This window comes from Arachis stenosperma, chromosome 7, assembly GCF_014773155.1.
Source record: "Arachis stenosperma cultivar V10309 chromosome 7, arast.V10309.gnm1.PFL2, whole genome shotgun sequence".
Lineage (NCBI taxonomy): Eukaryota > Viridiplantae > Streptophyta > Magnoliopsida > Fabales > Fabaceae > Arachis > Arachis stenosperma.
This window is the reverse complement of record NC_080383.1, coordinates 13,313,304-13,331,361: the sequence shown is the minus strand read 5'-3', so window position 1 is coordinate 13,331,361 and position 18,058 is coordinate 13,313,304. Positions and strand designations below refer to the sequence as shown.

The 18,058-nt window shown below is 29.6% G+C and overlaps 1 protein-coding gene across 1 annotated transcript; it reads left to right on the top strand.

Moving 5' to 3' along the window:
• Nucleotides 1-7,548: 7,548 nt before the first annotated feature.
• Nucleotides 7,549-14,168, top strand: LOC130939415 (phosphoinositide phospholipase C 6-like). Its single transcript, XM_057867521.1, has 10 exons — nt 7,549-7,789; nt 7,853-7,920; nt 8,890-9,086; nt 9,174-9,309; nt 9,411-9,527; nt 10,563-10,783; nt 10,871-10,988; nt 11,571-11,729; nt 12,619-12,705; nt 13,869-14,168. The coding sequence occupies exons 1-10, from the start codon at nt 7,549-7,551 to the stop codon at nt 14,166-14,168; spliced, it is 1,644 nt and encodes a 547-aa protein (XP_057723504.1).
• Nucleotides 14,169-18,058: the final 3,890 nt, after the last annotated feature.

Below are 18,058 nucleotides of genomic sequence, written 5' to 3'. Positions count from 1 at the left end.
CTATGTGGTCATGCCTTTTGAGATCAAAGGCTGATGAATAAAGTGTTTGCTCCTCACCTTGGAAATTTAATGGAAGTCTATGTAGATGACATGCTATTGAAAACCAAGGATGAGACCGACCTCTTAACGGACCTCTCGCAAGTCTTCAACACCATAAGGTTGCATGGGATGAGGCTAAATCTCGCAAAATGCACCTTCGCGGTAGAGGCTAGAAAATTTATGGGATTCATGCTGACACAAAGGGGGATTGAAGCAAACCCCCGACAAGTGTAAGGCAGTCCTAGAAATGAAAAGCCCGACTTGTCTGAGGGAGGTCCAGCAGTTGAACGGCCGACTTACAGCTCTCTCCAGGTTCTTGGTAGGATTAGCACTAAGATCCCTACCACTCTTCTCTCTACTAAGAAAAAGATGCCAGTTCGAATGGACTTCTGAATGCGACAAAACATTTTAGGAGTTCAAAAGGTTTTTAAGCCAACCTCCCATTCTAACCCGACCTCAAGTCGGGGAAGAACTTGTCCTGTATTTGTTTGTAGTAGACAAAGCTGTAGCATCAGCTCTAATACGGGAAGACGAGGTCGGGCAGCATCCGGTTTACTTCACCAGTAAAGTTCTACAGGGCCCTGAACTAAGGTATCAAAAACTAGAGAAGTTTGCGTATTCCTTAGTAGTAGCCTCATGAAAGCTACGACCTTATTTTCAAGCCCACACAATAAGGGTACGAACACCAACCCATGAAGCAAATCCTTCAGAAGACGGATATTGCGGGTAGAATGGTTCAATGGGCAATAGAGCTCTCCGAGTTTGATTTAAAGTACGAAACTCGGACGGCGATCAAAGCCCAATGCCTCACCACCTTCGTGGCGGAATACGCAGGAGACCAAGAAGAAGCTTCCACTACATGGAAACTATATGTAGATGGATCCTCAAACAAAATAGGAAGCGATGCAGGCATAATACTAGTCAACCAAGAGGGAATCCAGATAGAAGTCTCCCTCAAATTCGAATTCACAGCTTCTAACAATCAGGTAGAATATGAAAAAGGGAAAGGATAAAAAATAGGGTCTCTAAAAGGCCTAAAGCAAGTACTACAATAAACAGAGTCACTAGGCCTACGGTCAGACGCATCGTAAACACTCACCTAAAATAAAACATGCAAAGTAAAAGCATTTCATAAAAGAGGAGAAGGAAAAGAACTGACCTTTACTTCTGGAGAGGATCAGGTGCGACAGCAAGCACTCGAAGAAGGAAGAAGCTTTCTTTCGAACGAAGAGTGTAAGTGAAAATATTTTTAGAAACGAAACAAAGAAAGAGAGGGAAAGTATTTATAAACACGCCTGGGGCATAATGGTAAATCAACGTAATCATTAAAGAGATGCGTCGTTACCAATGTAACTACTCCCCACGCATAAATACGAAACCTCAAACAGATGCGACGTTTGATTAGACGCGACGGTCGAAAATTTTGAATGATGTTAGATTTTGAAAAATCACGTCGGTTCCCCACCATGTCGGCTACAAGCCTGAGTTAAAATACTCGAGTCCAACTCTTAAAGAAAAGAGATTATACTCGAGTAAGGGCACTGTTCATACCCTGGCCCAACACCAAGGCCCAGGTCCAATTGAAAGGCCCAATCCAAAGATTGGCCCTCATTCGACACCGACCTTCTCTCAAGAAGTCAGATTTAACCACGACTTGCTCTAAGGAAGTCAGGAGTAAAGATTAGCAGGCAGATAACACCCATTCAAATAAGTAACTGCCCCTAAAATATCTCAACCCACTTCCAGAAGCCATATCCCAGCTTCCCTAAGATAAAGGGACGGTTATCCTCCTTTAAAGGTAGAACTACTCCAACGGTGGTTATTGGTTCACCACTATAAATACACTGACACCCCTCAGGTATCTCTAAGTTCCAATACTCTCTAAACTTGCTTAGACCCTTGCTGACTTAGGCATCGGAGTGTCTTTGCAGGTACTACCCCCTATTTTCTCGCGCGTACACAAGTCGGACGGAGGCTCCCAGACATGAACCTAGTCAAAGGGCTCCCTCCTCCAGACGATTGGACCAACCCAACGAGTCCAGCCCACTAATCTCCGGTTACCCATCGTAACAGATATTAAAATGAGTCAATGCAGCACCAAATCATATGAACTACTGCAAGTTCTTCTTTAATATCTTCATTGCATATACAAAACTTGAAGATACAAATATGCATGACAACGATAAATTTAAATTCAACAATGACACAAGATTAGTTGTTTACATAGTAGCTCACTAATTTTGTAATTCAAATTCAATGGCGTAAGAGGCACACACACTGAGGCCTGAGCAATTTTGTTTAATCATCCTTAACTCTGTTTAAAAACAACACAAATAATAGTGCTTCTTCAGCAACAATACCTGCAATCGTCTCATCATCATCATCATCATTAATCACTAAAACTAATCAGCACCCTCAATTTCATTCTTGCTATAATAATGTTTCCAATCTTCTTTATCAACATTCCTTGGTCTTCAATTACCAGCCTCCATCAAGGTCAGAAGACACACACACTGAATAAGATCATAGAAGACTACAAAAAAGAAGAGCCGCGAAGGACGAAGAGGCTGACGAACGAGCTGCAACTAAGACCAGTGAAGATGCTTCTGTAGTGGCGATGAAGACCGGGCTGGTAGCGGTGACATTCAGGCTGTAATGAGGGAATGCAACGATTCTACTTCATCCCTCAGATGCGAGAAGACGACAATTTTACGTTGAAACTGTCAAAGTGAGACACGGTGGGAGTAAGAGCGGAGGAGCGTGACGGTGAGAGAAAAAACCATAAAAAAAACCATTTATGACCAAATAATAAAAACCGTTAAGGATGAACCGTATTTTGATTTGACCAATACTGCATGTCAAAAATTAATTGGTAGAATTAATGTGTCTTTAAAAAAGTTATTTTTTGTGTGTTTATGTAAGTGGCGTCCATAATTAATTAGTAACACATATATTTCCTTATTTATACATATATTTATTTTGCCTAACTTTATGGCCTATGAAAACATCAAACTAAAATTTATGAGTTTGCATTTTATATGTTTGCATTTTATATGTTTTTACGTTATAGGCATTTTGTATATGTCACACATGTCATAACATAAGTAAATAAGAAGCATCTAAAATTCACACCACTCCGACTAACAAAGACTTTTGAAAATAATAATTGGACAACATTGCATCATCACTGTTTTTATTTTAAAACTCGGAGTTGTTGGGGATGGATACAAGGACACCATATAGATAAACTATTGAGAAACTTTTGTTTCTCACCCCTCTCTCCGTACCATCTTCAGGAACAACGCAGTACTGCTCGATTGAGGTGAAAAGACAAGTGCACTATTAGGAGCAAGATATCAAGGACGTAGATACGAAACGTTAAGCGCTTACCCGAATTCATATTAGGGAGGAAGAATAGACAATGGTTTTAGTCATAGTTATACAAATTAAGAGAATTAGGATTTTTTGTGTATCTTGTTTTATCTTTATTGAGTGATTGCAATTGTGACTATGATATTTCTTTTTTATTATTATTTGGTATGAGTAAAGCTTGTCATTATTTGTGCCTTCATAGTTTAGCATGCCCGTTTTTCATGTTAGTACCTCCAGATCCACTTATATTTGTCAACTAGTAACTATTCTAATAAAAACTAGTTATTCAATATTTTTACATATATAGATTATTTTATATAATGATTTCATATTATTTTTAAAAATTTTGTAAGGTTTTGAATATCAACGACCAATATAATTCAAATAAGACTTAACCCAGTTTAAAAGCATTAGGGTGTTACAACAGGTAGAATACAAGTACTGCAGGTAGCAAATATAACAATTAACATAATAAGTTCACTTAGGCATTCCGAAGAATGCACAAACAAGCAATTCAAATAATATGCATATGATGCATGCTTGCCCTATGGCTTATGAGTCTCATCTGTCGGTTATCAAGCCAACCTGACAAGTCCGACTGCTAACCCTGGACTGTCTCTCGATGCACATCCCCAAGAGTCTATGCATATCTTTTTCTTATTCATATATATAAATTTTGCTCATTGGGGGATTTCCTTCCTGTGAATTTATACGTGCCCGGTCACCCTTACGTCATAGGGTCAACAAAGTATTGAGTCTCAACCTGAAACACGCAGTGGCAAGCCACGGTACTTTATCCAGAAAAACTCATATTTCAGATAACATAATTGCATAAGCCTCATTTCTTTCATATGCATCCATAATCATTTCATAATAATTCATTATAGTCATAACATTACTTATATATAACATATATTTGCACTTTTATACATAATACATCATAACCCGGAGTAAGTGGGGCGAACGACGCCCTTGCATCTATCCGAGGAGCCTCTATATACTAACCAACCTGGAGCAAGTGGGGCAAAACTACAACCCTTGCGTCTACCCAGGAGGTACGTTCTCGTATGCCCAGGAGGAACAAAAGAGGGGATTCTAACCTCCCACTATCTCGCTGGGGGAGATTTTACAATATCAGGAGGAACAAAGAAGGGGATCCTCACCTTCCACCATCTCCTGGGGTCGCACTTTCAAGAAAGAGTGCTCAGATGAAATATTCATTCCTTTCTTCAGTCAGTTTTATAATTTAAGAAGTATATATACATATATTTATGCCACCTATCTTCTCATACCTAATTCATCATTTCTCAAACTTTCTTCATCTCTAATAAAGTTATCATCCCCCTCCTAACTTCTTCTTATTAATCAACACATAAATAAGGTTTAGGGGCTAAAAGAGTAAAAATAAAGCTTTAGAGATTCAAAATTAGGTTTTAAAATATAAAATTAAGTTTGCTGAAAACAGGGGTCATGCATATGCGTGGGAGTGCATTACCGATATGTCACGCGTACGCGTGGGCGTACATTTTTCCTTCCTCGCGTATGCAAGCGCCCTACTCGCATACGTGAGATGCCCAACCTGAATAGGTTGGTCGCGTCGTATACAGTGGTCGTGTATGCAAGCTATGCAGAACATCAAAAATGTTGAATGCTGTAGAATTTTCAATTTTGCACTCCAAACTTTCGACGTGCATAACTTTTTCGGTTTAAAACATTTTTCATCCGTTCTTCGAATGGCGTAAACTTCAAGAACCCAATTTTTATATGAAATAAGTTTGAAACAATTTGGGGATTCGAAAGCTAAGTCATGGCTCGCCAAAGTTTGACAAAAAATCCGTTTTACACAAAAATCCATCATCCTTTATTTTCAGTAACAACCAACTCAAACCTCAACATTCCATATATATAATTCAGCACCACAACATACCAATCACATTAACACAATATCACACCCTTTCATCACCCATCATTCCTCATTTTCATAAAACTATCATACATACCCTTCACAATTATACCAACAACTATCAACATTCCATCGTATATACACATTCATTATTATTGCCAACTTACCACTCATCATCAAACCACCACTCATCATTTCTATTTCCATCATAATCAATAAACACCAACAACTTCTCAATCCATATCAACAAATATTATCAAAGGTACTAAACAATTAACATACTCATGCATTCATTCCTATCCTATAGTCATCTAACCTAAGTTTTTACAAGATATTATATATTAAATTCAAAAAACCAAAACCATACCTTAGCCGATTTTTCGTATAACTTAAGACAACCCCACAAGGCAAGATTACAAGCTTCCAACACCAAAATTCAGCCACCAAGTTCCTAACCAAGCTTCCAACTTCACAAATATGCTCCAATTCATATACATATATCACCTAATTCACATTACCACATTTATATACCAAATCTCAATATCCAAACTCGCATAATCTAAGAATTTGCAAGGTTTTAAGAGCCCTTACCTTATACGTGACTTGGTTGAACAAAAACCCACAAATTCCTCGAGTTAATTTGAATCTAAAGATCAAGACATCAAATTTTAACAATCAAACCTCCAAAATTTCGAAAATTAAGGGAATTGAGAGGTTGAGATGAGAAACAAGATTTCATACTAAAATTGGTTACCGTATTTTATAGAGCTCGTCACTACTGATGCGTGACCGCAAACAGTGCAGTGATCGGAGCTCCGAATAAAAAGTTATTTGGATTTGAAGGTCAAGTGAGGGTTTGTAAATTTTGGAGGGTGTTCTTCCTCCCCCTTCAGTCCCAGCGTGAAAATGAAATGTTTAAGGGAAGGAAAACTGAATTTTTGCCTTTTATGTGATGGGCTTTGGGCCCAATTCGGACTCGATTCACTGGTTCGGTCCGTTCGACTCAATTTTAAGCTAAATTATTTAAAATTAGTATCAAAATTCTTATTTAATTAGCTCTATCTTATTAGATTATATATAAAATTCCTATTTCAAATTTATTTTATAAAAAAATTAATTTATTGATTAATTATTCGCTAATTTTACGGGATTTACATTGATGCTCCATTTATTAAGCGTTTACCGCTAACCAATGAATTGCTATACAAATAAGGCGAGATTCTAACTCCTAATTGTTGTTTAACCAGACGAGTAAGATGATCACTCAACAAACTCAAATTAATTAAGATAAATACTAATTATTTTTAATATTTTAATATTAAAAATTCTGATAATTTAATTTTAATTATAATTTTGTAAATATTTATAATAATTATTATTATATATATTTTGTTTAATTTTTTAATAAATTTTTTTTATATAATCTTATAATTTATCCCAGAGAACATACACTAATTTTTATATAAATATTAAGAATATTTGATATATGAATGATCAATATTTTTTATTTTTATTTTAATAATATCACTTTTTTCTATAAAATTATTCAAACATATGATAAAAAAATAGAAAAAAAAATGTTAGAGGTCATCAAAATTTATTATTTTTTATTACCATTTAGCTATTAATTCGATTTTTTTAACTTAATTTTTTTAGTCTAGTCAACAATATATTTTATCCCTTACTTTTTAAACATTGATGACTAACTTATGATAAAAAATAATAAATTATGATAACTTTCTAACATTTCTCATTAAAAAAAATTTCATGAAGAGTGGTATTATAAAAAATAGAGTAAAATTATAATTTTTTTAAAAATATACATAATTATTACTTTATTAGTAATTTTTTGTTGTTAGAATAACTTTTAAAAAAATTTAAAAAGTTTAACTTAAAACAGCCGAAGTTCCTGTAGTTAAAGTTTCTGTTTTTACACACATCATGATGTTATAAATTTTTGTTTACATGCAAGTACGTAGTTTTAAGTTTTAACTTTTAACTAAGCCGAACGCGAATCTCGCTTGAAACACATTCCAATTTTCCATATAAGCCTTTCGAATTTCAAAAATTGCATCCATTCATTATTATTCCATCGCCTTCTTTCTCTCTCTCTTAGCTTCCTCCCTCTTCCTTCAATCTTTTCTGCACAAACAAATGCAATAACTTAATTAGGGTTACATCAAACCCTATTATTTCAAATCTCCAAAAAATACTAATTAATTTAATTAATTAAAATGGCGCAAAATATCAAAACGATCAAGTACTTCCACCGGAAGTTCGTCCAAGAAGAGCAGACGGCGCCGGAGGACGTTAAGGAAGCTTTCGCCACGTTCGCGGAGGGCGGCGACACCATGTCCGCCGGCCAGCTTCGCGAATTCGTGGACAAGGTTCAGTGCCAACCGCAATACACCGTCGAGGAGTGTGAGCGGATCATGGAGACCTTCTTGAGATCGCGAAGGGACGAAAGTGATAATGATGAGAACAACAAGAAGAAGAAAAAGGTCGGCGACGGCGACGGTAATGACAATGGTGGTTGTTGTTTCACCCTCGAAGAATTCTTCCAGTTCTTGTATTTTGATGAATTCAATGCTCCTCTCTCTCCTGAGGTATGATTGTGCTTTCTGTCTCTTATCATTCTTTTCAAATTCTAATTGTTAGGTCAAAAATTACATAGGAATGTTATAGGCATCACTTTTGTATACATAAAGTAATGGATGAAAAGTTAAATAAGATAAGGTGTGTCGTGTATAAAAGGGGTGCATAAAAAGTGATGTAAGTATCATTTCTCAAAATTGTATCTGTTAGTAAAATTATAAGTTTTTTTAATGATAATATACAGCATAAGAGAAAGAAAAGAAGTTTGTATGCAAGAGTAATTGTCACAACAAAATCTTCCTTTTTCCCTTTTTTTTTTAATTAAAGATGGTATATTTGGTTGTAAATTTTTAATATTTAAATTTAATTTTATGATATTTTATTTCTGACAAAATATTGAATAAATTTGTAGAGTGATCTTTTAGATTCACATTATGAACTGATTTAGTTTTTGAAATTTTAATTGCACTATTATTATTTTTTAGATTGATTTTCAAATACTATAGTGATCTCTTAATCCCTTTTCACTAGTAATTCATAGTGAAATTTCAATATCACTCTTAACAAAAGTGATGTTTGATTTTTATGCCAAAAAATGGGTGCAACATTATTTTAATATATGCAAAAATCATTTTAGATGCAAACATATATCAAAATAATGTCGTATCTATTCAGTTTATCACTTTATTTGTTGAGTTACTGTTAAAAGAGAGAAAGAATAATTACTATAATAGAGATTAATTTCAAAAACAATAATAATACAATAATTGAATCTTCAAAAACTAAATCAATACATGATGTGAATCATAAGAATTATTACTTTTGGCGATTTAGTTGCAAAGCATGGGTTCTGGATGAATAGTTGTTCACAAAGAAGTACTATTCCAGTTAAATTATTTTAACCAAATTCAGAAATAATTTTACAATTTAGGCATCTTAAGTTCATAGTATGAAGGATGGATATTGGGGTGATTTTCCAGGTACATCATGACATGGATGCTCCATTATCACATTATTTCATAAACACAGGGCACAATTCATATCTCACTGGGAATCAACTAAGCAGCGATTGCAGTGAGGTGCCAATCATACAAGCCTTGAATAAAGGTGTTCGAGTTATTGAACTTGACTTATGGCCCAATTCAAATAAAACTGATATTGATGTAGTTCATGGAAGGTAACGTAGCTATATATACTCAACTATTTAATCTCCTACTTAGAGTTTATTAATTTGATATATTAAACATTGATGTGAACATTGTAGGACACTTACTGCTCCTGTGTCACTATACAAATGTTTAGTGGCCATAAAAGATAATGCTTTTGTTGCTTCTGAATACCCAGTCATTATAACTTTAGAAGACCACCTTACAAAAGATCTTCAAGCTCTAGCTGCAGAGGTAATAATAATAATTAAGATTATTCCATTACTTCCCTTAATTAACTGAGTGTAAATGTAATTAATTAATTAGTTAATTAAGGTTTGTTACGTTGTTTGTAGGTAACAAATGAAATATTTGGAGATTTGTTATACTACCCTCCAGAAGATGCAATGGATGAATTCCCATCACCAGAATCATTAAAAGGGAGAATCCTAATATCAACAAAACCACCTCCAGTTGATGAACTAAGAGATACCTTTTCCAAGCGTTTGATAAAGGATGGTAAGGAATCTGAAAGAGAATCTGCTGATGAAGCTCTATCACCCCCTCCAAGCATTGGTTCTGATGTGGACGCTTGTGATAGGGTAAGCATTGCATGTTTTCTAATAGACTAAAGTGACAAAGAATTTATACTTGGAATAAATTAATTTTTAAATAAAAAATTATTAAATTATTTTACTGATTCTTATAATTTTACTAAATTTTTTATTAAATTTTTATATTTTTTTAATTATATCTTTATATCATATCAAATTTTATAATTAAATCCTATTGGTACAAAAATATTGAAATTAATCGAATATTTTATTAAATAAAATAGAATATTCATTCAAATATTAAATATATTCGTATTATTTAACAAAATATTTTATTAATTTAAATATTTTTATTATAATAAAATTTAATTATAAAATTTAATATAAAATAAAAATTTAATTAAATAAATTATAAAATTTTAATTAAAAATTTAATAAAATTATAAAAATTAATAGAATAATTAAACCTTAAATTTTGTAGGATAATAATGATATAATAAATGATAGATACCTTACATTCTTTTGTTTCGTGTAATTAATTAATGAAAGGATGTGACATATAGGGAGCTAATGGTCTAAGCGTACAATGTGAACAATGGAGATTTAGAAAGTATTAGAGATATGATCATTAGTGTTACATTGTCCTATCAGGTTATGCTTTTGGGATGAGTGGTTTCATGACGTGATATTATTCCTGGTATTCGGATGGTTATTCTGGATAGTATAGGTGATGTTCATTTTATTCGTAAACCAAAAATTTAGCCCATTGTACACATTGTACACTTAGGCCATTGGCTCCCTAGCAGTACCCATCGTTTATTTATCTGTTACCTTGGTTTTTTTATATGATAACATAAACACGTTTACTCTTTTATGGTACATTTGTGAAATTTGATTATAAGATATACATGGTTTTTATGTAATTTACTAAGTGGAAATATATAAAATATATAGTACAATGCAAGCAGTGATCGTGAATGTGAAGAAGAATTGACGCCTTCAAGTGAGATACATAGTGGAGTAATTCATTACAAAAGAATGATTACAATCCATGCTGGAAAACCCAAGGGTCATATAAAAGATTCCTTATCAGTTGATGGCAAAGTTAAGCGTTTAAGTTTGAGCGAACAGGAAATCGAAAGGGCTTCATCTTCTTATGGAGATGATCTTATTAGGTATATTTAATTCATTTAAATCTATATATAGTCATTCATATTGTTGACAACCTTAACAATTTACACTGAGATGGTTGAGTTGTCCAGTTTTACACAGAGGAATATTCTGAGGGTGTATCCTAAGGGGACACGTGTCAACTCCTCAAATTTCCGGCCACATATAGGGTGGTTGTATGGAGCACAAATGGTTGCAATGAACATGCAGGTAAAGGACTTAATTATATATGTTATGGTGATTCAATAGAATTATATTTATAAAATATTATAAAAAAGTTAAGAAGATTATTTTGATGTTATTAATAAAATGATAACATATATTGTTTTCATTTTAAATGTTTTAAGTAACCAATAATTTTTTATTTCATTTTTTACATTTAAACTAATACTAACTGTTTTTTTTTTTTCACTAAGTGCTGATATTCTAACATTATTCTACTCGTTAAGTCATGTTATTATCTTTTATGTTTAGGGAAACAAAAGAACATCACTTCATTAATGACATTTAATAGTACGATCTATAATAATAATAATCGAATTTTGATATAATTTCTATATGTTAATACTAAATCTCTTATTTTTATCTTTATTTTGATAACATTTCTAAAATAATAATAATAATAATAATAATAATAATATCTAAGAGCAGTTGTGTTATAGCACACATATTTCTTTGTTGTATATATCTGATGTTAGTGGCTGTGCGTGGCACCATTAATATATAATCACTTTCTTTAATTTATTTTGTTGATGCATGTCAACAATTAACGCATTTTTTTTTCTTTATTAGGGGTATGGAAAATCTCTATGGCACGCACAAGGTTTGTTTAGAGCAAATGGAGGGAGTGGTTATGTGAAAAAACCTCCACTCCTAATGAACAAAAATGATGACGGCCAATCTAATATTTTTAATCCCAAAACACCATATCCCACCTCCAGAATTATGAAGGTTAGAATATAATTATATTCTTGGTCAAATTACTAAATGGTACTTAAAAAATAATTTTTAAAAATAATTTTAAAGATATCAACGAAAAATAAATTTTTAAATAATTAAAAATTATGAAAAAAATAACAATAAATTTTATGTTTTTATAAACAACAAAAACAATCATATTTAGCAAATCACTACTTATTCATTTGATCCGATTTTTTCTAACAATTAAAAAAATATTTAGAAAGTACAAAAAAATGGAATAAATTTATATCTTTAGTTTGTTATTTTTCAAAAAAGGTCATCTACAATCATTTTTTTAAAAGAATTCATTTGACATAAAATTAAAAAATTTTAAGAATGAAAAAAAATCTTTTTTTTTTAATAATGCTTTAAAAATTGCATTAAAATTTAATTTTAATTTTTTTAAAAATATATATTTAATATCTAATTCTTTTTATCGCATTTTTAAATCTTTTGAAAACTTATTTGTGTTCTCATCTTTTAGGGTTATTTTTATCAGTGATATTAATTTTCGGATACTATTTTAGTAGTTTATTCATATTTTTTTTATTTTTTTTGTTTCAACCTCACAAACCTTTTTTGTAAGATGGTTACTTCAATTAATACATTTTCATACGAAAATAATATTATAAACTATTAGAAAGTTCAATCAAATATGTCAAATCATCTAATGATTTACAATATTATTTTCACATGAAAACATTTTCGTTAAAATAACCACCTTTTTTAAATCACAAATTTTTTAAATTGTTTACATGAATATTAACTTTTAAAAAGTTTTACTAGCAGTTGTATGTATAAGTAAATTTAATTTTCCGTTTATATACAAATTAAAGGTTGATGAAATTTTTTTGAATATCTCCTGCGTGAAACTATACAGGTGAAAATATATATGGGAACAGGGTGGATTTCTAATTTCAGCAAAACACACTTTGATACGTTCTCTCCACCAGACTTTTACATAAAGGTGAGTTTCTTAATTTTGCATATATATATATATATATATATATATATATATATATATATATATATATATATATTAGAATGAAATTAAAGAGCATTATTCCAGTAGTCATATATAGTTGAATATTTGTTGTTATCAAGCTACATTTTTTGTTTCTTTGTTTATTTCTTTCGGGGATTGCACTAGAACGTTGGTTTAGTTTTTAAGATTCAATATTCAAATTTACCCCCCTCCTTTTCAAAGGTAACATAAGTGTTTCGTGATATAAACAAACAAAAACAAAAAATCACAAAAATAGACAGAAAAATTTATCTTGGATTCTGAACCCCCATATTTATTTAGAGGGAAAAAAAGAGTGATATTTTTCTAGCCATTTTTTATATTTAATATTTTTCGTCAATTTTTCCCCTTATGTTTCTACCTTCAGAAAGTATAATAAGAATTCTTTTCAATTTTATGATAAATGAACTTCTGCATCTACTATTTCGTATTTGTGACTCTCAAAATTAGTATTCAAATGCTGCAAATAAAAATGTTAAAAGGAATACTAGTAAACATTTAAATTGGTTTCTAAAAGACTTCAGATAACATATTTTAGTTTTTAATATATTTTAGAATTTAATAATTGTATTATAACAAAATTTGTTAAATATTTATCTGTCTAACACATAATAAAAATTTTATTAAAAACGACAAAAAAATAATCTTCTATAAGAATAATTTTAAAAAACTTTTAGAATAATAAAAATGGGTTGAAAATCAAAGTATCTCACCTAAAATTTATTAAGGTTAATTTAGACGTTTCCTTTAATTAAAAGAGTATGTATTTAATGAATGTAGGAAAGTGCATTCTACGGTACACAGATCAAAGTTGTATAAAAATAATATAAATTTTTTTGTGACTATTTTTTATGGTGAATGCTATGGTGTCTTTTAGATTGTACTTAACTTACTAAAAAAGACAAATAGATAATATTTAATAAATTTTAAATATTTTACTTTTTACTTTAAATATTTTATTTTTTACTTTTAAAAGCAAATTAGATAATTTAGGCATCATAGTAAAAAATACCATAGAACTCACCATTTTTTATTGTACTAAAAAACTTTTTGATTCCATAAAATAAAAATATCTTTACCATATAATTCGGTACTTATGAAAACAGGTGTCTATACATGGTGTACAATATGACAAAGCTAGGCACAGAACAAGGGTGATTTCAGATCATTGGTTTCCAGTTTGGGAAGAAGAATTTGAAATCCCATTGAAAGTTCCAAGTCTTGCATTGGTTCTGATAGAGGCAAGAGAGTATGATAAGCATGAAAAGGATGATTTTGGAGGCCAAACATGTTTCCCTGTCGATGAAATCAGACCGGGCTTCCGTTCAGTCCCTTTATATGATGAAAAGGGCAATAAATATAGCCATGTAAAGCTTTTATTGCGCTTTCAATTTCAACATATTTAGAACATTCTTACTTCTCTCATCTCTCTCCATCTATATATATCTCTCATTTAAACTTTAGATATGTATATTAAATTTAGGAAAAAAAAAACAAACATCAAAATTGTATATTATAGTAGTAGTAATAATACAAAATCTTAATTATAATGTCTTTAATTAATTTTCGGTATGATTAGGAGCAAGGACTATATATCATGATAAATATTGTTGAAAATATTTAAATATAACCTAGCTAATAATGTGATCTCACCTTAGATATTGTAAAGACACACATAATACAAAATTTCAAGGTGTACTGTGCTGATGCAAGACTTAAGGCTAAGAAAATCAATAATATATAATTTTTTTATGCCATACATTTCATTGAAGATATTATACTGTTGGGTAATTATTATGGGGAGATAATAGTGGTTCATAAAACTCAAGTGTGCATGATTAAATGATTCAAAGCAAAAATACTGAAGTGACAAAACATTAGATTTTGGCCATATATCTAAATAAAAGTACAGTATATATCTAAATAAAAATCATATATCTATGAAAAAATATTATTTTTCGTCCATGAATGTACGTATTTAATTTCTCTATCCAAGAATATAAGCCAACTTTGAATATATATATATATATATATATATATATATATATATATAACAAGAATTATTATTAGTTTAAAGATATTTAAATTTTTTAAAACTTATTTAACTTTAAAAGTTATTAAATTAAATGTTTAGTGCATAAAAAATGCTACAATTAATGAAGAACAGTGAGTGGGTGGGAAAATAAATTAATATTAAAAAAGTTTGAAAATAAAATAAAATAAAAAGAAAAAAGTATAATGTTTAGCAAGAAATCAAAGTTGGAAATGAAAAAGACCAGTGAGTAGTGGTTTAACAATTAACGTGGTGGCCCCTGTATATGTGTGTGTTCAAAGTTTTGCGATGAATGAATCAATATCATAGAAATGAATCAATGATGCAAACAAATTCGTATCCCACAAATGCATCCCTACACTTATTACCCATCACAATCACAATTATTTGCTTCTTCAAGACCAATCATACATGAAAGAAAAGAAAAAGAAAAAAAGATATTTAAAAAAAAAAAGTGACGTTTTCTTTTATTTAGCAGCAGAGGTTGCTAACATGAAAGAAAATGGCAAGGAGGCTTAAATTTGATCAAATTATTCATAACATTTTTTTTTAAATATTGATCTTCACAAAATTAGCACATTTCCATCCTAGATCTTACAAATTTTTTTATTAATAAAAGTTTTATAGCAATAATTAAATTAACTATATATGTTACTTATTCTCACATACGTACCATAAACGTACGCCTGCGAAAACTATCATACGAAAGATCAGATCATAATTCAGTTATGAATATGAAACAAAGTTATGTGCATGATCAAGATCTATTGTACTCAAGCACATCATTTAATTAGTTGATACAGTACTTAATTGACCATATATATGTAGTAATGTAGATACTTTGTATATAAAACCTTTACATATGCTTATGTATGTTTTGACAATTATTGTGACAAGAATATCGAAGAAGTTTCAAACTGTTCATTTAATTTCCTATAACCCTTCGTTGAGCAGAAAACGTAACCCTATATCCAAAATTGTTAGATTATCCTTTCAATTTGCTGTTCATATTCCGCTTAATAAATCTTATAATTGAGTTAATTAATTTGGGTGGGTTAAATAATCAGTTTATTTAAATAAATGTTAGAAGTTTAAATTCTATTTTATATTTACACTAAATTATTGATTAATAGTTGAGTCTTAGTTTAAAGAAAAACTAGATATATGATAAGTTCAAAAATATTATTTATGTATTAAAATCAATCATTAAAATTAATTATTATGTATTTTTATATAAATATATATATAATTTATTTTATTTTTAATGTATATTTTATATTTTAATTTATATTTTATATTAACAACAACAACAACAATTATTATTATTATTATTATTATTATTATTATTATTAATTCCTAAAAAATAGGATATTTTTATCTTTTAAATTTGTTTTTAATTTTTTTTAATTAAATTAGTTCTTCAAATATTACGAATTAATCATATTTTTGTCTTTCAGTAATTCTATTAAAATTTTTTGTCAATAATTAATAAAATAGAATATTAACTAATAGCATACATAATACATTAATACCTAATATAAAATATTCAATTGAATGTTGATCAAATATATTTATAAAAATTTATCAATTTAATTGCTACATATCATATTTTATTTTTCTAACTAGCTAGGATTTGAGAAGTCTTGCAGCACATATTATAAGTATGAAATGATTTATTCTTATATATAGTGATTAAAATTGTCATATTTAATTTATTATTTGATATCTTAACTATTTTTTTGTCTTTTTTGATAAATAATAATAAAAAAATTTTATGAATTTAAGCCGTCAATCAACAAGTAGGATTAAAGAAGGAAAAAAAAGACTTCTTGGTTTGTCTTAAGAAAAATGAAAAAAAAGCTATGGTGGTTATACCAACATTACAATTGAAAGGTTAGACTGTTATACCAACTAATATATAAATTAAATACATGACCCACTTGGTTACCTTTTTAAATTAAATATAAACAAAATTAAATATCGTCATGCATGGCATATGCGAATATAAAATCACATATAAAAATGATTTCACATCATAAACGTTATCCATTTTGACACTCCCTTACAGCAAATGCTTCCATTGCGTAATTATGGTTTCGAGATTTATCATTGCTTACATCAATAGTCATTTGTTGGCATCTGGAAAACTAATCTCTCATTAAAAATTAATATCACATTCAAATGGAACAGGACACATCACCATCTTGATAATAACTATTTATTAGAAAAAGTTAAAATCAATGATCATGAAGAACGTTTTCACAGTAAAAAAACATAAGTGGCCATCAGTTGACCTAGACCTTGTAGTTTTCAACTATAACTCTCAGTATGAAACCCCAAAATCAGTATATATATATATATAGTTATTAATATTCGACGATCATGTTACCACACAATTAAATTAAATTAAAATATCTACTTATTAATACATCGTTTTCAATATTTCTAAACTATTATCTTGGAGACTTGGAAGCTTGACCAAGAAAACATTTACATCAAATTAAAATGAAAACTAAACATTTATCAAGTTAATGTTAATTATATATTATTAGTAGCAGGACTAAATTCTATGAAAAAAATTCTCTAAATTGAGAAAATTAATAAATAAAAAAAGAGAGTTTAACCATAATTAATTTTATAATTTTTATTATTGTGAGTTCTATTACTGTATTACATAGTTTTATTTAAGAGTTATTAAAATTTTTTAATTTTATTAATTTTTTATTTTAGAGATATTTGATCTTAATTATATATATACACCATGATCATCAATATAAAAATGTGTTTTACACACATATTCTATTATATATATTCACATTAATAACAATTATTTTTACTACCTATCACATATATGATCTAAAGAATAAATAAAAGAGCAATGTTAGGAGCAGCAACTTTTGTGATTATTAACCATCAACTAGCCATCAATGATGATTCGATGATGTGAAATTGGTGTGAGATTTCATCCAATGGCTCACCTTTCTCTGCTGGTTACATGCTGGCCAAAATTCAATAGAATTGCTGTCTCCTAAACTTTCCCTAAATAAAAATAGCTAATCCAAAATTTTAAATTATCTTAATATACTTTTTTTTGGCGACTTACATACTTTAAACAAAAAGCATAATTTCGCTTTTTATGGAATTTTTATATTTTAAACACAAAATGTTAAGTAACTATGATAAGTAACTAATATTTTTTTCTTACATTTATTTTATATTTAAACTAATATATACTAATTAATT